The following is a 26,916-nucleotide window of genomic DNA, read 5'->3' as shown; positions in this document are numbered from 1 at the left end:
CAAGCAGTTTCAATGATCTGTGTCCATGCATGTATATTTTCAAAAACTTCCTAGGGCCTTGAATTTTTCCCCCCCAGATTCACAAACTTTCAAGGACCTGTGGGAACCCTGTAACAAGGCATTATGGTAAATGTTGCACTATGTTGGAAAACAAGACATTGAGATAAAGGAAACGCAACGAACAGAACTGACCAAAATTGGTTACCTGGAGAAATATTCCTTAAATATTCCCAAAATATTTAGCAATTCAATTAAATTACATTTAAATTACATTCAAACAAGAGTTTTACCCATATCCACTGGGAATGGAGGTCTGGCTTGGACTGGAGTGGGTAAGAGGGGAGGTGGATGGTCTGAAATTGCAGTGACTGACCTCTACAACACCAGGGATACCGCTCTCAGGTGAGCCTTTAAATGAAAGTTTGCGCAATATTTATTCAAAACACCATTGTGTGGCAACAAAAAAAAAATACACAGCATTCACTATCATGTTTAAAATGCATTAGAAAGAAATTAAGAAGCTATATACCAAATTTTTCCTGGGTTGCTGGCAGTGAATCCTGACGGTCAACAGCTGCAGTTTTCTCCTTTGAAACAGACTGAGCAGTTCTGGGGCTTCTGGGTGATCGTGCCTGGTTTATGTTAAGTTTCTCTGTCCTGCCTCCCGTCTTGTTTTTGGTCACGTTCGGGGAGGTCTTCAATGATGATGATAGCTCTGAGCTGCCACCACTGCGAAGGCCAGGTGAGGTCTTTGGCACAAAAGCAGGAGCCGACGTGGAGCCATCGCCTTTGAGGGAACGGCGGTTACCTGTAGTGGAAGTACTTGATATTTGTGGTCGAGCGGTTCCGATCTTGATTTTGGATTCAGGGATGGCCTTATTTGAGGAAAGAGATGAACGGTCATTTTTGTTTTTCTCAAAGCCAGCAGGGTTTGGCTTATAGGACGAGGAAGACAATGACGACTGCCCAGAACCTAAAGAGCGCTTGGGTGGATTTGACACGGGAGTTGGTAAACTGCTTCCCTTTGGACGTGGAATTGCACTTCGCTTGACATCTGACCTTGAAGATGGCAACACAACATGAGCCTCCTCACCTTTTTTGGATGCATTACTTTCCAGAACCTGACATCGCTCCTCCCTCACTGAACCCTCTTCATGGCATCCGCTGGTTCCGTTTTCCAGAGGTGGCGACTGCTGTGGAGTCTGTCTTTGAGAACTCGCCAAATTATCAGCCAGGGTGAGGATGTCCAAGCAGGACTGAGAAGTGGAGCCATCACTGTCACTACTGGACACTTCAGCCCTCTTCAGATATTTCTCCATGTCAGGAGTACTCTGATCTGCCAGCGATGTTGTCTTCTGCAGGTCCTCCAGAAGACCATTCTGATTTGAAGTTACAGGCACATGACTCGTAACCGGTAGAAAACTTTTGTTTGTTGAGCGACTTTTTTTGGAAAGTTCCATGATCATGGCTGCAAGCTGGGCTGGATCTGAACTAATGGATGCATCGGCAATTGCAGATGCAATTGTGCTGATACTGAGCATAAGGTTGCTACTGGAGTTAAGTGAGCCAGAACTTTCAACATCTTCATATTGTGCAGAGGTCTAAATTAAAACCAAAGATAAACATGACATTACTAGGACTTACAAATCATTCCCAGAAAAACTAAATTTAACTTCAGATATAAATAGTGTTGAATACCAGTGAATGGACTATTCCCTCAGTTGTTGGTGGTTGTACATTATTCTCATGCTGGACTTCAGCTGGCTTGGGTTCAAGAGTTTTGTCCAGATCATCTGTAGTTTGCAAAGTGGCGAGAAATGAAAACTCCTGTCCTCAAAATCAATCAGAACTTACTGGTAAATATGGTTAAAAAAGGTACATACCTGGATTGAGTGTCTCATCAGCTTCACTCTGCTGAACCGTTTCGTTGTGGAAAGAGCTTCCTCTAGAGAACGAATCCGAGGTTTGAATTAATGCTATGGGGTCCCTCTTTTCAGGGGAGGTGATGACATAACCGAACGAAGGCTGAAAGCAGACATAAATGTGAAAATCACGGAATCCAAGCATAAAAACTAGGGATGCACCGATATATCGGCTGATGATGCGTGCTATGCTTCTCAATGAATTATGGTGAAATGCCGCTACATCCAAAAGCCAGAGGGCGCTCTCGTGCAGAAACTCAATATGCGCTGTAGACGAAGAACCATAAACATGTGCAGCTCCAGGAAATGGCTTAAGGGTATTTTTATATAGCTGTTCTTCAAACCTTTTCAGGTATTTTCATGACAATAAAGAATATGTATAATGATTATGTTTGACAAGTGTTGCTTTTTCAAAGGCATGATATAAACAACTCAAACTAACAGTGATTTAATCGATAAGGACTTACTGATCAAAAGCCGTAGTACATGAAATAGCTGTGAATATTATCGGCCACATTTTATTAGTGTATATCGGCATTTATCCGTGCACCCCTAATAAAAATGGAATTTACTGTACAACACGGAATGTCACATAATTTTGCAATTTTTGGATTTAGTCATTTTTAAAACCCATAACTCTTTTTCAAATGCTGGTTTTTGACAAGGTTTCATTAATCTGCAATTAAAATAACAGAAATGCCCAGATATATTTTCTTTTTGTATAATGGTGCATCTGTATATCATCATGCATTGCAAACAATAAATTTAAAACATTTAAAAACTAAAAACATAGAATGAGAAAAAAAAAAAACGTTGATTTCATAGGGCCCTAACTATGCTCCTACAAACTTGCCGTTTTTTTTTTATATTGTTATATGATAATACTCACCCTTTTAACCCAGTCGTCTTCACTGCTCCCAAGACAGCCCAGTGCTTCAGAGCGCCTTTCAAAAAACTCCCCCAGGGAAATGCGCAGATAACTTTGGTTAGTAGTCTCAAGTTCAGAAGAGACCTGCGAGGCCCTCATGAGAATATGGTTACTACTGGGAACTTTCCAAGAGGTGTTTCCAAGCACTTCACTTGGGTTAACAGCTTGAATCTGCTCTTCCTACAAGAACACAAACAGATATTTTTGTTAATTCTCGTATCAGATATTGGGCCTTTTCAAGACACATGTTGGTTTACCGTACTCTACATAGATTCAGCAGAACATGCACATCACAATTCATACCTGCATAAACTGGTGTTCTTTATCAAACTCCTCTTGATCCTCAATGATCTTTTCCATGGCTTGACCTAATAAATGACAACATATGCAGTGAACGACGATGACTGCATACTTAATAGATAAGAGTACCACTGCATTTTACTTACTGCCATCAAGGAAATCTTCAGACTGGAACTGCATAGCAACTTCATCAGGCATATTGGCCTCCATTTCCTTCTCAAACGAAGAGTAATAGGCCAAATCAGTGACCCACTTTCCTTCTTCATTTTGGTAGACAACACTATGAGTGGCATTTGCTGCTGAGGAAAGATTTATCATTAGTTTGTGACTCATATTATGTTTTGTTTTGCTCTGAATACAATGTTGCATGCTAGAAATTTTGAAGATGAATGCAAGAGAAAGGCTGTTGCAGTAACCTTGCTTTAACCAAGCTCCACATACCTGGCTGGTGATTCCAGATATCATGACGTTCTTCATTTTCATTAAAACTCTTAGAGAGGTACTTAGGATCCAGAGACTCTTTACTGCTGGAGCTCTGCTGATCACTCAGAACTGGAGAATCCCCACAGGGGCCACCACGTTGTCCCAGGGCACCAAGATCCAGAGTTTGCCCCAAGTTATTCCCTTGCTCAGTTTTATTATGAGATTCATGAAGTACCTGGGAAAGGTGAAAACTGCTCTGGGTGCCATGAAGAAAAGGGCTGACTGAGGAAGAAATGTCCTGAGGGTTGTGACCTGCACCTGCCCTCAAGTACATGGAGTCCATATGAACTTCTGTTGGGTTATCCATTGCATCCTGTCAAGAATTTTTGGTTTGAGAATTCCAAAAAGACTGTATTTATATTCATTTTGAATTTGGGACTAAACGCCAAGGAAAAAAAACTTACAAGAGCCTCCTGTCTATCCAGACTCATGTCCCAGTCGACAGGCAATCGGACTGAAGGTCCAGATGCCACAGCAGTTTGGCCAGCTTCCCCTGTGCCAACAGGACCAACTCTGTCACCCATCTAAGAAGATTAAAAATTGGGTAATATTACTGGTTAAAAATGACAAGCGGATGCTAAACAGTAAGCACACAGTTGATGGTACCCACTGACTCCATAGTAAGAAAAGCAAATACTATGGAAGGCAATGGGTACCATCAACTGTGTGCTTAGCATTGTTTATCAAAACATTTTCTTATGTGTTCAACCAAATAAAGAAACATTCACTTTTGTGTGAACTAACCCTTTTAAGTTAAATATTCAAAATAAAGTTAACTTAAGTAACTTGTAGTTTTACCAGCAGTAAAGCAAAATGTTCCTGTTTAAAAAAATAACTGCATGCTGCATGGTCAAGGCTACTAACTTCAAAAACTAATTTCAAACTTCCAACTTAATCCAAAACTTACCTGACTCTGCACGATCATGCCGGATCTGCCTAGCAAATGCTGAAGCTGATCATCGGCTCTGTCCTCTCCACTTCCTCCCACAATGCCCAAGCCACGTAGTACATCATAGGTACTTTGGACGTTTGTGGGAGGCAAAGGAATGGTTGATACACCTCCATCATTCCCATCCTCCTCACTCCCACTGCTCCCATCACCTCCTCCTCCATCACCTGATACCACAGAAAACAGTGATCCTCAGCAAATAAGCAGGAGAACTGGCTATGGTACACAAGTCAAAATTGCCCTTTCTTTACCATCAATCGGCGAGTTGATGACCTGTCCCTCTGCAGACCGACGGTGCTCAATGCTTGTCCTGGTATTGGTATGTGTGCTTCCACTTTGTGACTCATCAGAGCTCCCTCCTTCCAACCCAGGACGAAAATGAGGACGGTGGCTCTCTCCAACCTGATCACAAAACGAGTTGAATAAACACCATTTATTGGCTGGAACAGAATCCATTGGAGCTGTTCAAGAAAGTACATTTTTGCCACATACTCTGTGGCATTATACCATGTTACATCGAAGTATATAAAGCATCACAAGCAGAAAACTGTTCAGAACAAACCGGTTGTCTGGAGATGCTGGGTAGAAGGAACCTGGCTCTTCCCCGGTTCTGTGAAGCCTCTAGTTCATCCTCTGTATCTTCATCACTTGCAGGACATGAATCCATACCCGTGGCTGCCAGCCGCACATCAGGCATGCGAAAGTCCCTCTATAGTGCAAAACCACAAGGGGAAAAATGGTTAAAAAAAATCAGAATGAAAGGGCTATGAAGACTAGATTTAGTGACCATGCCATCTAAGCCATATTGATTTAGCTGTAACATCCCAGTTAATATTTTTAACCAATATTGTTAGAGTCATTGTGTGCTCTGAGCAAATCTGAATTTGATAGTTAACTTGCAACTGTGTTCACAGCTCATTTCTCTTTTGTTATGTGACTTCCACATTTCAAAGTAAATTAGGACTTTAACCAGAGAAGTCTTTGACATTCATTGAAGGAGAGTGGTTTAAAAGCCAGAGGGCTTGGCGAGAGACCAATAAGTGATTTATTTTAAATCACTTAAAAAACAAAAAACTTCACAGCTGTGATATGTTTGTAATAAGAACTACAACTTTGTTAATAGGGGTTCATTCTGACTGGATGTTGGCCAAAATTGTAAGCAACATCAAGTCCATACCTGGTCATAATCATCATGAAAACTGAGTCTGTTGTTTTCTGCCTCACAGAATTTGGGTTGAGAGGAACTGGAAGGCAACTCCTACAAAAGGAACAGATCAAGTGTCACAAAACAAAACAAAAAGTAGGAAGTTCTGGTAAACAAAGCAAGAGAAACTCACAACAGGGATTTCTTGCCCTTCTACTCGACCCCTCTGCATTGCAGGGGGCATGAGTTTGTTGAAATACAACTCCAATTCCTCATCATGAAGCTGGTTCACATCAATGTCATCATCTAGAGAAATTAATCATCACAAAGACGCCAGGCAAGAGTGTTAATTTTGTTTAACTTATTTTAGGATGCAAGACTTTAAAATGACTATGATCTACCTGTGCCATCACTATTCATGCTGTCCAGGGACATAAGCTTTTCATTTGCCAGGAAGCTGGCGATGCTACACCTTTCACTGCCAGTTTCTTCGCTTGCAGAATCTTCCCCCTCCTCCATCATAACTGGAAGCACCGTGGCCTAAGAAGAGCAGCACAGAGGCTATGTAAAAATGGCAAAGCTTGAAACAAGATGAAACAAATCATATAAAAAACACAAAATCAAGCACCTGAGCTGCCGTTGTATCTTTGTCTCCAACATGAGAGAATGACAGCAGTCCAGTTGAAAGGTCTGATCAAATAAAATCAATTAATTAAAAAAAGAGTGTATAACACACAAGTTGGAACTAAACAAATAGGCCAATTACACACCAGTGGTGGTTCGAAAAGGAACAGAACCTGATGCACGACATCGACCCAATCCTTTGGGAGAGGTTTTGGAAGCGGGACCGGATTCTGTCTCATCCAAATTGACATTAACTAGCAAGTCTGAGAATCTATTAGCAGCAATGAAGTCATCTACATCATCCCTGAAAAAGAAAACAGCATGGGTTTACAAAATGAACAAAAGACATAGGAAAAATACAATATAAGTGTTTGTATTACACAGTTCCTGAAGAGAGTACACTAACGGTTAATCAATATTGATTTTTTTAATAGCTGATGCCAGTATTTTGGAAGCAAGGTGGCTGAAGGCCAGAAATAAAGATAACACTATTTGACAGCAAAGGAGACAAAAACACTGCACGGTATTTACTAGAGCTGTGCATTGGCAAAAATCTCTAGATACGATATGCATCACGATACATGGGTTGCAATGCAATATGTTGCTACATTGCAATACTGAAAAACAAGGTCATATGTTGGGATATTTTCTATTTTAGGATATAATTTTTAGGAAAGCTGCATTGAGAACACATCAGACCATGGGTGTTTCTCAAATGCGAGGATGCATCCTAGGAAGGCTGCATAACTCAGTCATCAAAGAACATTTAAATCCGAAGGATGATTCGAAGGCAGCCTCCATTTCGTACCCTTCATTCGGCCACTTTTGAAGGATGCATGAACTGTATTACGTAGCTTATTGGTAATAAATGTTTTATTTCTGGTTTTATATAAGCGTATTTGTCATTGTAGGACTTTACTGGTTTAAGGAAGTTTTTATTACATACTGCTGACGCTCTTTGTCGTTCTATGTCATGCGATGAAGAGCTAAAGTCTCTCATTCTCCTTGCTTGTGCATTAAGCAGACAAATACCCAGGATCGCCGCCATGTCTTTCTAATACACCGGTGTTCAGGATGTCTTGATTTTAAAGATAAATTAAACTTGCAGTGTTTATGTTTTCGCGTCTTTCTCAAAAACTTTAAAAATGCATTTAACAACATGTTTGCTGCATTTGCGTGTCTCTCACTCTGCGCTAGTTACTTAATGATCACGTCATCAAAAGACCTTTTTGTTCAGTAAAATTTATTCTGCCTTTTCCCTTGTTTGGCCGAACACCGAAAATTAGTTTTTTGCCATTTTTAGCCAAATAATTTCAGTTGCCAAACATTTTAAAAAAAACATTGCGAGAATCAAACCGGCACTTTCGTCTCCCAATTTCATTCTAAAATATTAGCCAAACAGAGTGGGTACAGAGCTCACCAAATTTCAGTATGAAATGCAAGGGAAAAAAAAGTGTTTTACCACAAAGAGATTTATGTTTTCCTTGATTTTATGATAAATTAATAAATCAACATTAAAGCTCACGTAACACGCCGTTTCTGCATTTCTGATGTTAATCTGGGGTGCCTATAGAGTAGTATGACATCCTTTATATCTCCGAAGAGTCTTTAGTTTAATCAGATTTATAAAAGAAAGATTAGCTTTACCGAATTAGCTTTCCGATAACGTACGAAAAAATGAAGGAGGAGAGGTTACTACCTATGTATTTATTACATATTGTAGTTGGCTTATTTTATGTTTAGATTGCAAGTAATGATAAAACATATTAACAAGTAAAGAAAAATCAACAGTATTACAAAGTAAAACAAAAAAGTTTTAATATCAAAAAGTAGCCCTCGTTTTATGCATTGTGGTAGCCCTTAAAGCCTAATCTACATTCTCTCCTGTTTCCGCACACATCCAAAGCTGTGACCGGACATCACAAAAACACGTATGACAGGTTTTTCAGGCAAAGAAGCTGATCAAGAGGTCGTCACTGAAAGGACCTGTCATATTTGTCATGATGTCCGGTCACCGGAGTGTGTGTGTGCGCGAAACATATCCACCTATAGAGTTGTCGTCCAGATTTGAGGTAGCAGTGCCACATTTGTCTTTCTTCTTGTGTGTTTGTACATTCTGATTGGTCAACTTCAAGTGCTTTGCCAGATCATCTTGTTCACCCGCACCAACACTACGAATTTACACCGACAGCTCCCAAACTTTTTTGACATGTTTAAAAATTATCGGGAGGTCGTAAGGTGCTCGTAATTCCTCTCACACGGTGCGAGCCGCGACCATACGAGCATGACCGATTTTTTTCCGAGAAAAAAAATGCATGCGAGCTCCTACGACAGCAAAAATCGCACCGTCTACGCCCGCCTTTACCTGATATCTGCTTTAGTCCAGTTTGCTGACATTTCTCGTCGTGAATGTTGTAAATCCCTCATTTTAAAGAGAACGTGCGTCATTGTTTTTGCGTCTCATTTATCATTTCCTGCTAACTGCTTCAATCTAGTTTGCAACATTTCTCGTGGTGAATGTTTATATGCATGTTATCTTTCGTTTTAAGGAGCTGACCCATAACTTTTGTTGTGATGACGCGCGTCCTCACTACGACACGCCCATTACGCCATTGTTTCGGCTTCCTGTTCACACAGAGGGTTTTCCGTGTATCTGACTAGGTCCTCTTTCCGGCAACGATCCCAGAAGATATACGGGACATGTTTGTGTTCACACAGTCGCTTGTCTGGCAATTTAACGGGTATTTTCTGGGACCAAAGGTCTGAGTGAATGGGTTTTTACTAGATGGTAAAATTAATTAAACAACTTTGTTACACTTACACATCTTCTTTCAGGCTAAGAGCAAATCTTTCTCGCCCGCCATCTGAGCCCTGGGAATGCATGGGTGAAATCTGTCCATCCTCCAAATATGATGCTTGCACATCAGTTACTCTGAAAGAGAGGAAGAACACTAGAGTTTGCACACATGCAGTTTATATGGCTAGGTTAAAAAAATGACTTTGTTTAGTCCTTAGCTCAGTGTTGTTTTGTGCACTCCTGACTCTTAACAGATTATTTTAAGCAAAAAAAAGCATTTAAATTGTGATAATTATACCCATACAAGCCAGATTAGTAATGTAATGCAATTTATACTACACATAATTAAAAAGCACAGTAACGATCTAACATGATGAGTGTTTTTGAAAAAATACCCTTTTTTCCCAGGCCACCACTTAACACAAACAGCCCACAGAGAAAGTTAACTTTCACTGCCTTACAACCCATGGTTTAAATATGAAGAGATTACACTCAGGGGTCTCCCCACCTGTTGTCTGCTGGAGGTTTAATTTTAGCCACAGTGGAGGCAGCCATGGGCATCCCAAACGTAGAGCCCAGTGTCACGTTGCCGAGTGTGGCACGGCCGCTGCTGCCAAGCGAGGCGTTGGATAGGAAGCTGGGAAACGGCTCATCCTCAATGTTCTGGAAGTTCTCCATCTCTGCGTGACTCACTGACACAGGACTTCAGCACATGATCTACAAAAGAGGGATATTTCAGGCATTATGATTTATAAATAATGGTCACACTCTAGTGGTGTACTGTAGAAGATAAATTGCTATACATTTATAAATGCCCAAGTCATCAACACACAAGTTTGTTGCTTAGTATTTATGCTAGACAGCTATGTTAAACTAAACTGAAGGGTATGTTTGGAAAAATATATACTTTTATGTAGATGTAGCTGGCATCTGTTGACTTGGCAGCAAATTCTTGTTTAAAGTCAAGTTAAATTTCATTATTTGAAAATGCCATATTATATTTAACACATCAAACTTATAAATTAAATATAAATCATTTTCAGCAGCGTTGTGAAGTTAAATGCCTCTTTCTACAAACACCAACAAGTCTGATAATATGAGGTTTCCTAATATCAGACTACATAAATTCAATAAAAATAACACTTTAACTGCACAATATTCACTGTTTGCTTCTAACAACACACTAACAGCACGTATCACAGGCGATAATAATAATAATGTCGTGCAAAGGAAAATAACGTTAGCTGAACCAAGGCCAGGATTGCACACACTTCCAAGCACGTTTCTCAAACATCATAATAAAGACAAATTGACACGCTTAACATTGAGTTTTAAACAAAAGACACGTTATCCGCTCTTCACGTGTAGTTTCGTTTACTTAACAGTTAGCAGTGACACTTTGAGAAACTCTTTGAGAAGATTTGCAACAGCTGAGAGGAATCTGCTTCGACGAGAACTTACCGTTAAAAGAAACTCGACATTTATGCCTTAAATAAAAGTTTCTCCGACTGCTAAAAACAAGTACGGCACTAATAATCCATAAAATTCCCGAACAAAGCTGCTATTATAGCGACCTCCCCGTTTTACAAAAACAGTTTGTCGAAATGAACTGAAGCCATTACAGGAGAATCCCGCCTCTAGGTTTCTCTTTGCATGGGCGGGGCTTACACATGATGCCAGTATTTGATTGGCTGAAAGATCTGATTGAATTCACAGAGTGGATCAGTCTTATGTCAATCACGCTTTCGGTGTTTTGAATGAAGAGGCTGTTTGTTTGAAGGTTCGTTTTATTGCATTAACGAACTGTAATTACTATTGCTTCATGTGTACAGTAGACTTTAATAGCTGTACGATTAAACACAAATTATCTTAAAAAATATCGCTGTGTAATAAAAGCGTCTGCGAAACGCATACATTAAAAAAATTTAACATTTACATTTATACAGAAGACATAACATGACGAGGATCCATGAAGCCGTACTTGGTTGTAAGTACAGCTCCAATTTTGAAACAAAAAATTAGAAGCATAAGGATTTTGTGAAATATGTAGCATCAGATAGCAGCTGAGAGAACAGCTGTGATACCCAGCTGTTTACTAAACTTCAACTTCACTGTACTTTACTAGACCACATTTGAAATAGACACTGTTTACAGAGCAGTAAAAGCACTATAACAAAGTGGACATGAAAATCTGACTGCTTCTATCAACCTAGAAAATGTGTAAAAGTACAACCCAGTAACGTAAAAGAAAATTGTTTCCCCTTGTGATGTCAGAAGAGGATCTTATAATACCACCCCTTAATCTGGACTATCCAACCACAGCTTTGCCATTTAGTGCAGAAAGAAAAAATAATTGACAGCACAATTGAGATTAAAGTTCAACAATCCACCACCATTGCGATCAGTGTTTGCATTTAATCAGCTCTTTTGCATTTTAAAGGACACACCCAAAACAATACTTTTTGGCTTGTGCCTAAAAAGTGGAAATTCGAACATGCTATAATAAATTATCTTTGGGGTATTTTGAACTAAAACTTTACATACCCACTAAAGGGACACCAAATACTTATTTTACATCTTTAAAAAAAAACTCATAATATGACCCCTTTAACCACCTCTCAACCTAATGGTTAAGCACATTTTAGTCAAAATATTTGATTTTTGCCAAAAAATCCACTAGATGTCAGAGTGTCAATCAACAGCACTTCTTAGGTGGATGTTAAAGACAAAAGTGTTGTTCGACTTCATGCGGCGCTGCAAGAATCGACAGGCGGATGACGACAAAGTACCGCAACTGTTGCGGTACTTTGCTGTCATCTGACTGTCGGTTTTTGTTAATGATTTTCTTAGACAGAAAGTATTATTTGCTGAGAATTTCGGATCAGTTAAACTATGAATATAAAACCCAGGCAGTTAAAGGGTTAAAACATATACAGTAAAGGCCCAAACTAGTTTTATGTATTATTAACAAATCAACATATTAAACCAGATTTGTCATCTTCAATTCATAAAAGATTATTATGACCAAGTCATGATAAGAGAGGATTGTAAATACTTGGCATGCACTGTTGGGCTTAAACCTAATTTTTAAATTTTTTATTAATTATATCCATCATTCATGCACACATCATAATTATACCAACATGATTTTCATTGCAAAAGGCAGCACACCTTCCTCATTATCATAAAAAGCTAAAACCACCATTTTAATTTTTTGAAGAAACAGAACATTGAAGTTTGCTTCTGAAATGAATAGATGCAAAATTATAAACTAAAACAAAAGTTTGGTCCAGCACAGATATTATTTTCAGAATAATAAAGGCTTTGAAACTTAAACATATGAAATAAACATTCAAAAGAATGTTAAATAGTTAATGGGGATAAAAAACTATGCAATGGTCTCCACAAACCGGAAATAAAATGCATGCATGCTAAAATGCATCACCAGTATATTTTTAAACCATTTATTTGAACTTCGTAATAAAAAATGAAATCACACAATGACAGAAGTAAACAAAATGGCACTCTCACTATATAACTGTTCTTCTATATACCAGCGTTAAAGCAAGTGCCCGTCGCTCTACATGTCCAGCAAGCACGATCAGTTGGTCCCAGGGATCAGTTCAATCTCCCATGGTGCAGTACATGAGCACCAAATATCTTCATATTGGTTCTGAAATACAGGATCTATCTTCCAGTGGTCCCATTGAAAGCATTCTGTAAAGAAGCAGAGCCCATGAACGTGCTAAGAGCAGCAGGCTGATTAGATGTCCCAAACACAGGACTACCATCTCCCTTTAGAACACCCGTGCACTTCCAATTGTCCATGTAGTTTGCTAGTGAAAGAAAAAAAAGGAAATTACATGCATATTTAATAACTTAAAGAAAAAAAGGATATCGGAAAATTCCCTTAATTAACTGATTTTTAATCCTTCACCTTTCCAGAGTCTCACACAGCCATCATCACCAGAGGAAGCCAGGAGTGTACTAGTAATGTTCCAACTCACACGCCACACCTGAGAGTTATGACTGTCAAACTGGGCCAGCACCTGCACTTCAAATTTGGTGAGCGAAGCGGACGTTTCTGCCTTTCTGTTGGTCAAAGCAGGACACAGATGCTTTAAAAAACACACACGGGTCGGAGCTCCGACACATGGTGCAGACGCACTTCTGGCGACCCGAGTTCGAATCCCGACTCGAGGTCCTTTGCCAATCCCACACCCCTCTCTTCACCCTATACTTTCCTGTCGTCTCCTTAATTACTATCCAATAAAAAAAAAGGCAAAAATGGCCCAAAAATATATCTTAAAAAAAAAAAAAAAACACACACAGAGTGATACACATGCTGCGTCCGAAACCGCCTACTTCATACTATATAGTACGCGAAATGCAGTAGGCGAGGCGAGTAGTATGTCTGAATACATAGTATTCGAAAAACAGTATGCGAAAAGTACCCGGATGACCTACTACTTCCGGTTAGATTTTGCAGTGTGCATACAATGGACACTTCACTATCCCATGATGCCCTGGCATAGGAGTTATCCAACGAAGAAGAAGATCATGCGGCTGTTTTCACACTGGAATGAGATGACGGGATGACGACATATGTCACGTGATGTAGCAACATGGCGGATGTAGTACGTCCGAATCTCATTCATACTACAAGGATTCATACTATACAGTACCTACTGTTTTAACGGCAAGTAAGTAGGTACTTCATCTTATTCAGTACCTACTATACAGTATGCGGTTTCGGACGCAGCCACAGTCTACTCTAAATGGTAATGATTTAAAAATGGTTACTTTGTCAAGAGGGAGGATCTAAAGCATTGCATTACTTATGAACTACTATGTCTAGGAATGCAATGATTTATAATATAAAGAAGGTAAAAACTCACATCTGTGCAGTGACATGTATGCCAGAATTTTTTTTTGCAAATAACTTCATCATTGCCATCATTTTACTTACCGAAGGGGAACCAATTTGAAGATGCGCACATCTTTGGTGGCAACGGCAAGCACATGAAAAGACCGCCCCAGATTTGGGGCAAATGCAACGTCATGTACTGCATCTGTAACCGTCACCAGCGTCTCAGCTTTGCCATATTTTCTACAACCAGAAACAATTATACACAATTTTATACAAATGAATAACAAAAAAGATGCTAAATCGTATAGGATCAAGTAAATTAAAAACAAACCTTGTCATTTCATTATATTCATATATCTGAACTTTGCCACCATACGTCACATTGCTTTCATCACTACCTACAGCAATCATAGGTGCGTGAGCCCGAGAACTGTAAAGACAATAAAAGCGGTTTAATATTTTGTTACTTTGCGCGCGACTCCGCATCCAAAAATGACGGATCTGACTGCGTTCAATTATTGTAAATCATCATTATTGATCACACATGGTAAATTACAAAAGGTGTGAATCTCCAAAGCAAAATTTGTGACTAAACCAATGACCATGGTGTACAAACTTATGCATGCTTACAAGCGAGAAATCTCTATACTCTCACCTGGAAGGATTCCATGAGATGCAAGAGCAAGGGAATTTAGAAGAGATCTCATGCTGCAGGGACCACTGGCTTAGATTCATTACGTCGGGTGCCTCATAGATTCGCACCACCCCATCCGCAGAACATGTAGTCAACATCAAACCCATGTGCTTCGGTGCAAACTTCACATCAGTCACAGAGGTACGACTGTCCACAAGTGTGGTCCTTTTTATCTGAGGTGACAGCAAGGTTGACAGTGTTAAAGGCATAGTTCACCCAAAAACTAAAATTGCCATCATTTTCTGACACATGTGGACTACACAAACATGGCATTAGTGGTACCCAATGTTGTTACAAATCTTTATACATTTCTTTATTCCAATGAACACAAAAGATATTGTGAGGAATGTTTTTAACCAAACCAAGATCATGAGTCCCATTCACTTCCATAGTAGGATAAAAGAATACTATGGAAGTGAAGGGGCTGAATAACAGTATAATAACAGTGCAGTAGTGGTACATGAAGCATATAGCACATGAAGACTAGAACTGCCATTGTTTCACCCCTTTTTTTACAGCATCCTCAAGCTATGCTGTTGTTGAGCAACCTCTAACAGCTAAAATTACATATTGTGCCCTTATTATTCAGCTGTATAGTACTGTACAGTTTTATTATCCAATCAGAAGTTATCCCATTTTATTCTACTAGACAACTTATGAGAATCAACAGATTTAAGGGAAATATTTAAAGTTGTGGTTAGACTCTTACCCAGTGGCTTTGTCCTCGATGCTTGTCATTGGACTCGCCAACAATTTCCTCCCATACTATTGCAGTACGGTCAAAGGAGCAAGATGCCAACACCTGTCCAAACTCTGGATGAGCCCATGTCACTCTCCAAACCGAGCCACTGTGTGTCTACAAAACAATTTTTTTACATTTCAGTCTAAAACTTTATACACCCCTGTAGTAAATGCAATAGTACTCATAAGATGAAGTCTGCAACCCACATAAGGCAAAACCTACTTTCCAGCTAGCTGTGCAGTTCCATTCTCCATCATCACCTTTGTCCCACACCTTAGAGGAGAATAAAGAAACAAAATACACAAAAAGACCATAAAAATAAAACCTGTATGAAACGAAGTAGGAGGTAAACTTTTGACAACTTGCAAAGCTTTTTTAACACGATGTAAAATGTTCTTCATTGTATGCTCGGCAACCATCCTTAGGAAAAGTTTACAATGATTTTTAGTGAAAGTACCCATGTTTTTGGCGTATTGTTTACCATTTGCATTGCCACAGCTTTCCTAAAAATAGCGTTGTTAAATTACGTTTACTGTAGGGAGATCACGTTACATTTCTGGTTACTATAATATTACTACTACACCAGCTGTAGTACTATGGTGAATGCGTTATTTTAAAAATTCTTGCAGATGACGCAAATTTTAGATCGTTTACCTTAATGCTTTGGTCGCTGGAACACGTAGCCATTCTCCGTCCGTGAAAGTCGTAGGAAACATCGTGGATCAGATCTTTGTGATCTGCTGCGATGCTGCGCGCGACAAACATCATCCAAGTAATTTAATAAATCCTTTCCTGTAATGTCACGCGGGAAGTCAGCACGCACTCGTACACTGTACCACCCCAGGTTTCAAACGACAGGTTGCAAGCGCCCCAATCGCGTTGGACTTGCAAAGCACGTGGCCTAAAAATTCATAGTTGGAGTGTACGAGTTCATCCGGCGCTGCGCATATTGATCAAGATATGAGAACAAAGTTCCGCGAGAGCAGACTGCTCTGTATGCCCTCAAATAGTTCTCGCGATATTATGTCATACGCAGATCAGCTGCATTGTATACAGTATCCGCTTACAACATGATTAAAACACAGCGCATGCGCGGAAGGCAAGTTATGCGTTGATTTAGTGCCCTCTGTCGGATGCACTCATAGAAACACAAAAATGAGAACGCTTAAGTTTGACGTTTGCAAACATTTATTACAATAAATCTGCAAGATTGAAAGAATGCGTTTATGATTTTATAAAACGTACAGACCTTAATGCCATGACTAGTGTATATTAAACTTTAGATTTACTTCTGAAATACGGGCTACATGTACTCAACACATCCACTTATACAAAATCCACTAGTTAAAATAAAAATCATGCAATACACCAGTGACTTAACAGTGAAAAAAAAAAATGAACATCATAAGTGGATTGCACAAACATGGCATTAGTTAATCAATGTAGTTCTATAAATACAACAGTTTGGGAATTGAAAATGATATCAAGATAAAGCAATCATCTGAGCTAGTATAAGGATGGTAAGAGTATTAAGGGATAATTGAAGTGCTGGGCCTCCATTGCAGAAGTCTTCATCACAGCAGCTTGTTTTCATGGTGTATAAGGTTTTATTGTAAAACTCTACATCTGTAGTCTTGTTGCACTCCTTCGCCGCAAGGCAACCCATTTCCTTTACATCCAAGACACTGGCTATAAAAGCAAGAGAAAAACAATAAGGAGAATGTGACAAATTGAGGACAATGTTTGTCAAGATAAATCTGAGAAACTAAACTCACCTGCTTTACCAATCCCTACATAACACAACTCATCAGTACTGCAGTTCGTCTTTGTAGTATAGCACAGATTCCAAAATCCAAGATCACATCTGAAACACCCAAGTGTGTGCCCTGTAAACAAAGTTTAAATATAAAAGTATATTAGTTATACATGTCAAACATCAAGTGAAAGAAATGGCAACACAAGAATGTTCACAATGTAAACATAATACAAATCAATCTTAAGGATCAAACTCCTCATGTATCATAATGTAAAGGAAATTACTACCTCACCTGAACAAAACAAGGCCATTAATATCACACAGACACAAGCAATCAAAAAATACCCTCTCATGTTTCAATGTGCAAAAGTGATAAACCTAAATGCTAACGTTTGTAGTGGCTATATGTATAACAGGTATCACTAAATAGCATAACCAATCAAGTATGAAAGGAGATAGTTTGATAATGCATGGTAAGGTGTGAGAGGGATAAATACTTTATCTTATTAGTGCTTTATGAGGGACAGCTGAAGCTCGTGGACATGAAACGACATGCACGTGCCACGTTCACAAAACAATGTTGCACAAAAGTCTTAATTGGAAAAAAATCTGGTCCCTACTACAGCAACAATTCTTCCTCACAAACAAAGTAAAGAATCATACACAGATTTTACAATGTAAAGAGGTTTATACAAAGATTTACAGCTAACATTAAGATAACATGCTCTTTTTGTTTGAATTATGATGAAATTGTATATTTATTTTGGTCATGTCATGTCACTTCACATAAAAGTTCTGGAACGATATTGATGTGTTTGTCAAGTGTAAGATTTTGCAAGGATTTGTAGTACGAGAAACTTTATTTTGGGGCTTTATGACACAGACCCCACAAAAGAAAATTATTAATTAAAAAAAACATTTCCTAAGTAAATTTTACGTTCACAAATTCTAAACCTACTAATAAGAAAGCTATAAGGACATTTAAAAATTAGCTAGCTGGGAAAAATACAGGTGAATTAAGAGTAATAGATGAACAAAATAAATGAATAGAAAATAGGATCAAACAATACAAGAATGTCAGTATAGTATGATTTATATATATCAAAAAAGAAAACAATAAATGTATTCAATAATTTTGATATAAGCTCTGGAGGTACTCTTAATGTCCGTTCGACTTATGCACATAGAGGGCGCAATTTCTGCTCTCGTAGACACACGGAAGTAGCCGATGGGGGTGCTGAAAGTGCTCGTAATTTTATCCTCTTTGATGAGGGTTAACATCGCACCGCATCGCTCATCTCGTCGTTTTCACGGAATCATGACAAGCTTTAACGACGGAAGAGTGACCTCCCGTTTGATTTCAGACAACATTTGATTCACCCATCTCCAGTGTGAATAATCCGATTCACCCGCTTTGAAAAAAATGGATCTGGAGTTTGAGAACATCGATTCATCTGGACAGTGGCAAAACCTTTATAATGTAAGTCGTGTCGACTTCTTTGAATGCTTGGATATGAACATTTGTTAGCATACACGATTCTACAAACTGCTGAATTTGATTCCCTGTTGCTTTTGGGATTTATTAGACTGGAAATGATCATAGTCCTAGTCAAGTATTCGGCCCGTAAGAGCGTATAGGTAATTCCGTTTTGCGTTACTGCGCATGCGTTTAATACCAAGAAATGCGGTGCACGTGAAGTTACTGTCTGCAGCTAAATCTGACATAAGCTCATTTCAGTTAAACCTGAATTCATTTTACAGACGTGTTCCTATACATCTTTTTTTACATTTCGAGTTGTGTAATCCATCAACATAACCCCCATAACCGATTATTGTAGTGAACCAAGTAGCCATGTGTCAAAATAACTTGTTTACACTGAGTAATTGCCAGCAAAGTGCATGAGTGGTCAAGTCACAGTGCGGTGCATTAGAGCAGCGCACTCAGGGCTTCCTGTGAACACGTGGGCTGCGTCTCAACACCTAGTGAGCCCCCTTCCTAGACAGCATTTTTGGCAACCATAAGCTTTTGCGGTGTTTTTGGACGTAAAAGCACGTTCCAAGTCAGTTGATTATGATGCTCAAAATTATAAATTTTGTTTTGGAGGCAACAAGCTGCCTCAGAAATAGCCTCCGATGCCCAAAATGCTGTCTAAGTAGGCAGCACGCTAGGTTTGAGACAGCATGCACTGATATGGTTTCTGAGAACTGACAAGCACTTCCCAAGAACTGAAGAACCGAGACTGTCAGTTCTCTATAACTCAGCTAGATAGCCCCACATGCCCAGCCCAGCATCATTTAACTGGAAATATTTTATTCTCATCAAATGTAGCCTTTTTAATCTGTATTGCCCATGAAACACACACTTTAGTTTAAAATAACACCAAGTATGTGATGAAGTGGTATACAAACACTGCAGTGTGATCACATATTGTAATACAGATGAGTGCTTTAGGCTCTAATTTTCACGCTGATGTTTATTATTACCTAATCTCTTTCTAGGAAATCCGTAACCAGTCTCAGGAGTGTGCCTACAAAGTGGCCAAGTTCCCAGAAAATCGGAATAGAAATAGATATAGAGATGTCAGTCCATGTAAGTGTCTTTCATGTGAATTCCAGCTTTGTTAAACCATTTTTTAGTACAATGTAAGGCTGCACGAGATTGAAGAAAAATGTCATGTGATAGCATACTAAATAATGCAATTATAAGATTATATTATAATTATAATAAAAAAGCTGCAAATTATATACCAAAACACACGTAAAAAAAATTTTCTGGAGGGAAAAGCATCACTCTCTCTGTTTTGCTTCTTTCTTCTATATGCTCGACCTAAAGCTTTATGCATAACTTTTTAAAAAGTATCAAAGTTATTGCAAACCATTGTGATATGCACATTTGCGGCTACAATGTTTCACTAATTTTGTTTAATCAAATGTTTTTTGTTGCTTAAGCATGATTCCTGTTGACTTATATCTTAGTGTGTGCCAATGTATTTATTTGCTTTATCTCACCCTTCACATCTTGCATTGTTGTGTTAAGATGATCACAGTCGGGTGAGATTAGAAAATTCAGAGAATGACTACATAAATGCCAGCTTAATTACCGTGGAGGAGGCCCAGAGAAGGTACATACTGACACAGGTATGACAGTAATGGAAAAGTAAGCTCGCTGTTTGAAATTGTACATGTTTTAACACATTTGCATGCAGCTTTGGTAATAAGCAAGTGTTTTTTTCTTTTAAGTGCTTTTATTGATATGCTAATGTTTAATTTCTGAATCAAAGTTGAGTCTCCTTAGAATGGTTTTGTTAAATCAAAATGAATTCCTGATCATTGACTGTATTAACCCTACTTTTTCTGATAGCTCAGCTTGTTGAAGTTGTTAGCTGTGCATGTTTAGCAAGGTAATAGTGGGTATTTTTCTTTTGTTGCAGGGACCACTGAGAAACACTTGTGGTCACTTTTGGCAAATGATTTGGGAACAGCGCTCCAAAGCAGTTATTATGCTTAACAGAGTTATAGAGAAAGGCTCGGTGGGTGAACATGGATTACTTTATATATCTATTATTCTTTGCATTTATGTGTTTATGTATTGCTTTTATTTTCTGGTTTGTAATTTTTTTTTTAAATAGTGCATTTGATTTTTATATATGGCTTTTTCTATAAACATTATTTTTAAAAGTACATAAAAAATGTTTAAACCTTTTACCTTACACTGATTTGCAATGGTTAGCCTATAATAATGAATTATAATAGAGGTGTACCGATCGACCAGCCATAAATCGCAACTGCTCCCTAAGGCTAGGGAAACACCAAAGTAGCGCCAATGAAAGCAGGCTGTGGGGTTGGCTCACAATAGCTGCATGTTGGCTGCATCTGGGTCCAAAGTTGCCCTAACACACCAAGCCGATGACCAAGTAGCATGTCAGTTCTGCGCCTGTGTAAGATGGCATAACTTTCCATATCAGCAGGTGTCAGTAATCAGTTCTTATTTCACAAAACTGTAAACAGGACGAGCTAGTGACTAATAAGTTCCTTAAAGGTCCCATTCTTTTTATGTTTTTGAAGCTTTAATTGTGTTTACAGTGCGCAATATAACATGTGTTCATGTTTCATGTGTAAAAAAACACAGTATTTTTTACACAATTTACTTATCTCTATAGCGCTTTTTTCACTGTCCTCAAAATGGGCTGATGTCTTCCTTTTGTTCTAAGTCCCTCCTTCAGAAATACGTAACGAGTTCTGATTGGGTAGTTTGTTTAGTGTGTTGTGATTCGATAGCAGCTTAGCTTGCTGTTATCTTAGCTGGCGACTGACATATTCCTGTGGGCGGAGTTTAGTCCAAAAACTGTTCTAGTGACGTCGTTAAAGCAGGAAGTAGAGGGCTGAAGTCCAAACTGGCCGTTTGCTGTAGGCTTTAAAGGTCGAATTCTGATAAAGAAAATATATCGCCTGCCAGTGAACTTTGAGCTTTATCATTTTACAGGTATTATTTATGCTATTATAGTAACATTACACACTAACTAGGGTTTAAAGGAGCATTTCACCCGTAGAAACATTAATCTTTATTGAAAGTGTGTCATATTTGTAGTCAAAATGTAACATACATTTAGAATTTGGTGCCTATTTGACCGAGAAAAGGGGTGTTTGTAGTCTCACCCTCCAACAAAGATATATTGGACCTTCTTTCAATGATGCAAAATGATGATTTTAACATCATTGAAAGAAGGAAGTGCAACACTGAAATCTGTATTTCTCCTGTCTCAGCGGCAACTAAGGAAATAATGCACGGCCATTCAAAAACATGACTGGGGTTCTAACTATACAAAGTGTTTTTTTTTTAAATGGGATCAGACCACTGACATTTCGAAAGGAAATGTCAGTTTCCCTATATTTATGGACTTGTACCCTTTGATTAATTTGACTTAAACCCAAATAAAGACAAGTGTGTAAGGTTATCTGCAATTTATTTCGTTTCATTGCTGTTTTTGTCTGCCTTTGAACAGGAGAAGTGTGCACAGTACTGGCCATCAAAAGAGGAACAAGACATGGATTTTAATGATGCTGGCTTTGTGGTGATTCTGGTGTCAGAGGATATTGAACCAAATTACACAATAAGAGTACTAGAACTTCAAAATAGTAAGGTGTGAAGCAGTTTTGGTCACATGCCTTTGAATGAAAATTTTAAGTACTTATACCCAAGGTTAATAATAGCTTTCAACTTTGTTTCAAATCTGTTCAGACAGAGGAAACCAGAGAGATCTACCATTTTCATTACACAACGTGGCCTGATTTTGGTGTACCAGAGTCTCCAGCATCATTCCTCAACTTTCTTTTCAATGTTCGAGAGTCTGGATCTTTGGGGCCAGAAAACGGACCTGCTGTGGTCCACTGTAGTGCAGGAATAGGGCGATCGGGGACTTTCTCGTTGGTTGACACCTGCCTTGTCTTGGTAAGAATGCATAATTGCAAAATATTTAATGAGCTTAATTTTATAAGACAATGTATTAAAGGAAAATATTAAAAATCTGTCAACATTTACTCATCCTCAAGTTGTTACAAACCTGTAAACATTTCTTCGTTTTGCTGAACGCAAAGGAATGTCTATGTAAACAAGCAGGATGCAGGAGCTTCAAAACTGCTACAAACATTGTTCAAAATATATTCATTTGTTTCAGCAAAAAAAAATATTTTGTAACAACTTGAGGTATGTGAGTAGAATAAGTAGTATAGCACAGTATATGTAGTAAAGTCTTTACCACCTTCTCCATTGATAGATGGACATTCGGAAAGACCCTTTCTCTGTGGACATACAGAAGGTTTTGTTAGATATGAGAGAGTATCGAATGGGACTTATTCAAACCCCCGATCAACTTCGATTTTCATACATGGCAGTTATGGAGGGAACGAAGAGAATTTTGGGAGAATCTGCTCTACAGGTAATGAACAGATGGAATAGTTGCAATATGACACCTAATAAAATTGTAAATATTTGAAGAGCTCAGATTTAAAACCCTCTAAGTGCGTCTGACATGTTTTCTTGCAAATTAGCTTTTTTGACAGATACTTAATGGATTCTGCCAACAAACCAGTATTTCTGAATAGCCTGAGGCTGGGATTAAGCATATTTGAAGTGAAAGTATTTGATGAACATATAAAACGTGCCAATGGCATTTGATTAATATCATCTTCTCATTTATTGACAGAGGTGGCGTTTAGCAGATTTAACATCTGAGCTCCTCAACTATATTGTATCACACCCAAAGCTGTCATTGCTGTTAACTAAAGCCGGGCTCACACTACAGGATTATAAAAATCCTGGGCGGGTATGAAATCTGGTTGCAGCACACACATAAGGAAAATCTTGATCTTGTGCATCACACACTACAAGAAATTTTTAAAGTCCCCCTGTGGTGAAAAACAAGTTTTTATTGTTGTTTATATGTCTATGTAATAGGTGTAGCTATTATAAACGTGACTGCGCATAATGGTGCATGGCATGCTTACAATGTGTTCAACACCGTCTGAAGCCATTAACCCTGTGAAGCTGGGATTTATACTGTACAATCACTATAAGCTGTTTAAAATTGAAATATTTTTATAATATTTATTTATGTATTAAATAATTAGAATTTTTTTTCTTACATTCCAATTTGTAATATTCATATTTCATACGTTCTACTTGCAATATTATGCTATTTTATTGTCATATTATATTGGTGACATAAAATGGGCTTAAAAAGACAATGCAATACCATCGACTACTGCCATTATTTCTGGGGCATTTAACCGACTTATGAAAAGTAGGTTTTGGCTGCGTCTGTAAATTCTAAATTGGTGCCTTCCAAGGCAGCATTCCAAGGCATGGATGCATCAAGGCATGTCCGAATCCAATGTTAGGTTTACTTCCTGACTCCTGAGATGCCTTCATCATCTTGTCCCACAATTCTATGTGTGTGTGCGCATGGGGAATGTGATCGAGACTACACACGCATAGAATTGTGGGACAAGATGATGAAGGTTGAGTGGTCGAGCACTATTTTTTTTTTTGCGGCCAAGAAAGTGGCAGGAGCACAAATGTAGTAAATTTTGTATATTTTATAATAAATAAATGTATATTTTCACTTTTTACACCTTTTAATTTCAAATATATGATAAGTTATCACAAAGGTGCTCTATGTTCATATTTCAAACACGCTTCCTTTGAAGTGTGTCCGAAAGCATTTCTCTGAGCTGCCTTCATGCCTCTTAAGTCGTTGCCTCATGAGGCAGCGAGGCAACAAGTCAGCTGCCTAAGTTTTCGGACGCAGCCATTGTGACAGGCGTAATTAGTAGGCATGGGCCGGTTACCGGTTTCAAGGAATACCAAGGTTTTAAAGAGTCAAGGTTTCAAAACCACTAAAACTTTATGTGATACTGTTTTCAAGGTATAAGCTGTGTTTACACAAAATTAGCTAAATAGTTAAGTCATGTAATTGATTTCATTTTTACATTAAATATTATATTATAATTTTATAATAAAAAAAATATATATAATTGAATTTAAGGTTTTATTTTTACCTGGAATACATGTCCTGTATTGTGTCAAGTTGAGAAGTTGTTTGTATATGCAGACATTTGAAAATAACTCATTTTTATGTTGCAATGGCAAGCTGCAACCCCGTGAAACCGTGATATTTATGCTTAAGGTTATCATACCTCCAAAATCTCATACCAGCCCATGCCTACTAATGAGCATATTCATAGATCCGCGTATACTAAATGAGGCACAAGTGTAGAAGCATTCAAGCTGTTTTAAAACATGTAGAAAAAATTACTAATGCTTTTACAATGCTCAAAGATGAGGTTTAAGTGATAATATTATTGACTGCAGGGCGATATTCATGCCAAAAGCAGAGCTTCATGCCATCTCACAGGGCAGATGATGTTAACGAATGGAGATTGTGACACATCTATAAATATTTATGTTACATTTGCTACTTAGTACGCTTGCAGCTTTGTACAGTCACCCAGTGTGTTTAAAATGATGCACATTTTCTCAGCTCTTGTTTTTGAGGCAATGATCGTGATACTTATTCACAGACATGTTATTCATGCAGTTGTGTTGTTTCCACAATTCCACAAGCCATTTCTCAGTCTCCACTGTCTACCAGACACGTACAGCAGCTTGTTTCCCAGGCGCTGTTTCAAAAGGTCTCTCATTTACCACCATCTCTCATTGGCGATTCTAAATTTACTCACGTAATCCTCTGAATTTATAATCCTAAATATTAAATATGTTTGTTTATGGTCGGGGTGGCCCATCAGGAGGCATAAGATTTGATATGTAAACGCCACACATTACATGATAATCTGAGCCGAACTTCCAGGATTCAGGGATTCTCGGGTAAATTCAGACCAAAAATCTTGTAGTGTGAGCCTGGCTGTAGGTGTTACTGTGATAAAACATATAATTAATTTATTAGGATTTTGTGCTTTGCATTTTATGATTTTTTTTATACATAAATTTAATAGCTCCCGTTTTTTTCACTGAAAGCAGAAGCTTTGTAAAGACCCACAGGAGTCAAACGCTGATTTGGGTTCATCTTATCAAAGCCCCATTATGAGTTCAGACAAACTGAATGGAAAGTCTGACTCATGTACAGAGCTTCAGGAGCCAGGAAGAGGTGAAAGAATACAGTCACCAAAAGAAGAGCAGCTTACAGGTTTAAAAACAGAAAGGTAAGCGATACAATTTCATGGAAATGTTTTATGTCAGTGAAATGGTTTAGTTTTTTATTTATTTTTCTAGCTGCAGTTCTTCGACCATTAACTCTTGTTGTTACAATAAATGTATTTATGCGCTATCAGATATTACATGTTTATCAATTTGTAAAAGTTTAGTTATTCAAAATAAGCAGATGCTTTTACTAACATGGTGTGTTTGTGTGTGTTCACTTGAATTCAGCCTGCACAGAAGAAAACGTGAGGAGCGGATAGCCAGTACGTCACAGAAGGTGCAGCAAATGAAACTAAAACTGAATGATTCTGAGAAGAAAAGAGAAAACTGGCTTTTCTGGAAACCCATTCTTCTAAATGTTGGTGCTGGTGCAGGCCTAGCACTGGTACTATGCATGTGCTGGGCCTTTCTGTCCTAGTAATACCATTTTGCCACACAGATTCCTTTTGTCTTTCATTTCCCAGGGACCCAAATAATGTAGGTGCTTGGATGTTTCTAAATAAGGGACATGTAAAATGATAGTGTTTACAAGCATTCATACTCAGACATTCTACACGATTTATCGAATGTTTGTGTAATATGTGGTTATTACAGTGTAACACGCTGTAGTTACTTTGTAACTACTATCATAATTGCATCTTGGTTCCAGTTTTCAAAGCATAGCAACTTCAGTATTTTCTCTCGGTTTATCCGCAATAACAACGTTGAATAGACACGTTATTTGCAGCGAGGTTTAAGTCATGCTTTGGCCTTCAGACTTTGTTTCAGCATGGATATTCATAGGGCGATTCAATCGTTTCAGAAGGTCAGAACCCAATGAGTTTCCATATATGATCTTTACGTGCACACCTCAGGATCTTCAAGTAATAACTGACTGTAGACACAGCCAAATGTAATAAGTTTGAAAAATGTACATAGTAAACTCTTTCACGAAACCAGAAATATTGCTGTTTACTTGCATTCTTTTTTGCTTATGCCCTTGTGTATAATT

At 38.3% G+C, this 26,916-nt stretch overlaps 3 protein-coding genes across 7 annotated transcripts in view; 1 reads left to right on the top strand and 2 right to left on the bottom strand.

Moving 5' to 3' along the window:
* cep192 (centrosomal protein 192) overlaps positions 1–10,788 on the bottom strand; it is a 33,464-nt gene extending 22,676 nt beyond the window's left edge. For 3 of the 4 annotated variants that reach the window (XM_065270168.2, XM_065270171.2, XM_065270170.2), the window contains exons 1-20: positions 10,609–10,788; positions 9,656–9,864; positions 9,172–9,282; positions 6,497–6,654; positions 6,355–6,416; positions 6,128–6,266; positions 5,920–6,032; positions 5,760–5,840; positions 5,145–5,291; positions 4,834–4,984; positions 4,541–4,749; positions 4,038–4,157; positions 3,592–3,946; positions 3,297–3,449; positions 3,154–3,218; positions 2,812–3,030; positions 1,884–2,025; positions 1,699–1,793; positions 530–1,601; positions 291–408 (exon numbers count right to left, since the gene is read on the bottom strand). In XM_065270168.2, coding sequence (XP_065126240.1) covers positions 291–408; positions 530–1,601; positions 1,699–1,793; positions 1,884–2,025; positions 2,812–3,030; positions 3,154–3,218; positions 3,297–3,449; positions 3,592–3,946; positions 4,038–4,157; positions 4,541–4,749; positions 4,834–4,984; positions 5,145–5,291; positions 5,760–5,840; positions 5,920–6,032; positions 6,128–6,266; positions 6,355–6,416; positions 6,497–6,654; positions 9,172–9,282; positions 9,656–9,825 — 3,680 coding nt within the window. In that variant the 5' untranslated portion in view covers positions 9,826–9,864; positions 10,609–10,788. The remainder of the gene's footprint in view (positions 1–290; positions 409–529; positions 1,602–1,698; positions 1,794–1,883; positions 2,026–2,811; positions 3,031–3,153; positions 3,219–3,296; positions 3,450–3,591; positions 3,947–4,037; positions 4,158–4,540; positions 4,750–4,833; positions 4,985–5,144; positions 5,292–5,759; positions 5,841–5,919; positions 6,033–6,127; positions 6,267–6,354; positions 6,417–6,496; positions 6,655–9,171; positions 9,283–9,655; positions 9,865–10,608) is intronic. The other variant, XM_065270169.2, reaches the window with a different exon arrangement.
* Positions 10,789–12,228: 1,440 nt separating this feature from the next.
* Positions 12,229–16,384, bottom strand: LOC135728097 (nucleoporin SEH1-like). The gene is made up of 8 exons (XM_065246182.2): positions 16,108–16,384; positions 15,676–15,726; positions 15,421–15,567; positions 14,673–14,884; positions 14,349–14,447; positions 14,117–14,257; positions 13,085–13,239; positions 12,229–12,983 (listed from the first exon to the last, which is right to left on the bottom strand). The coding sequence occupies exons 1-8, from the start codon at positions 16,219–16,221 to the stop codon at positions 12,835–12,837; spliced, it is 1,068 nt and encodes a 355-aa protein (XP_065102254.2). The 5' UTR covers positions 16,222–16,384; the 3' UTR covers positions 12,229–12,834.
* Positions 16,385–18,414: 2,030 nt separating this feature from the next.
* ptpn2a (protein tyrosine phosphatase non-receptor type 2a) lies at positions 18,415–26,867 on the top strand. 2 transcript variants are annotated; one of them, XM_065270104.2, is made up of 9 exons: positions 18,415–18,689; positions 19,709–19,799; positions 20,247–20,347; positions 20,641–20,739; positions 22,213–22,350; positions 22,449–22,658; positions 22,984–23,145; positions 25,743–25,927; positions 26,154–26,867. In XM_065270104.2, exons 1-9 carry the CDS (start codon positions 18,633–18,635, stop codon positions 26,341–26,343), a joined length of 1,233 nt encoding a protein of 410 aa, XP_065126176.1. In that variant the 5' UTR covers positions 18,415–18,632; the 3' UTR covers positions 26,344–26,867. The 2 variants fall into 2 exon arrangements, with proteins under 2 accessions (XP_065126176.1, XP_065126177.1); XM_065270105.2 differs by having other exon boundaries at positions 18,416–18,689; positions 25,746–25,927.
* The last annotated feature ends 49 nt before the right edge of the window (positions 26,868–26,916 follow it).

Source organism: Paramisgurnus dabryanus, chromosome 13 (genome assembly GCF_030506205.2).
Source record: "Paramisgurnus dabryanus chromosome 13, PD_genome_1.1, whole genome shotgun sequence".
Taxonomy (NCBI): domain Eukaryota; kingdom Metazoa; phylum Chordata; class Actinopteri; order Cypriniformes; family Cobitidae; genus Paramisgurnus; species Paramisgurnus dabryanus.
Note: the sequence above shows the minus strand (reverse complement) of the source record. Positions and strands in the feature narration are given on the sequence as shown.

Bases quoted from the DNA above. Each gene is read 5' to 3' on its own strand.
- ptpn2a (XM_065270104.2), top strand. From the start codon at position 18,633: ATGGATCTGGAGTTTGAGAACATCGATTCATCTGGACAGTGGCAAAAC. The intron at 19,800-20,246 runs GTAAGTGTCTTT...TGTTGTGTTAAG, and splicing joins ATATAGAGATGTCAGTCCAT to ATGATCACAGTCGGGTGAGA. The intron at 20,348-20,640 runs GTATGACAGTAA...CTTTTGTTGCAG, and splicing joins GAAGGTACATACTGACACAG to GGACCACTGAGAAACACTTG.
- LOC135728097 (XM_065246182.2), bottom strand. From the start codon at position 16,221: ATGATGTTTGTCGCGCGCAGCATCGCAGCAGATCACAAAGATCTGATC. The intron at 15,727-16,107 runs GTAAACGATCTA...TTCTCCTCTAAG, and splicing joins CCAGCGACCAAAGCATTAAG to GTGTGGGACAAAGGTGATGA. The intron at 12,984-13,084 runs GTGAAGGATTAA...TTCTTTCACTAG, and splicing joins CTGTGTGAGACTCTGGAAAG to CAAACTACATGGACAATTGG.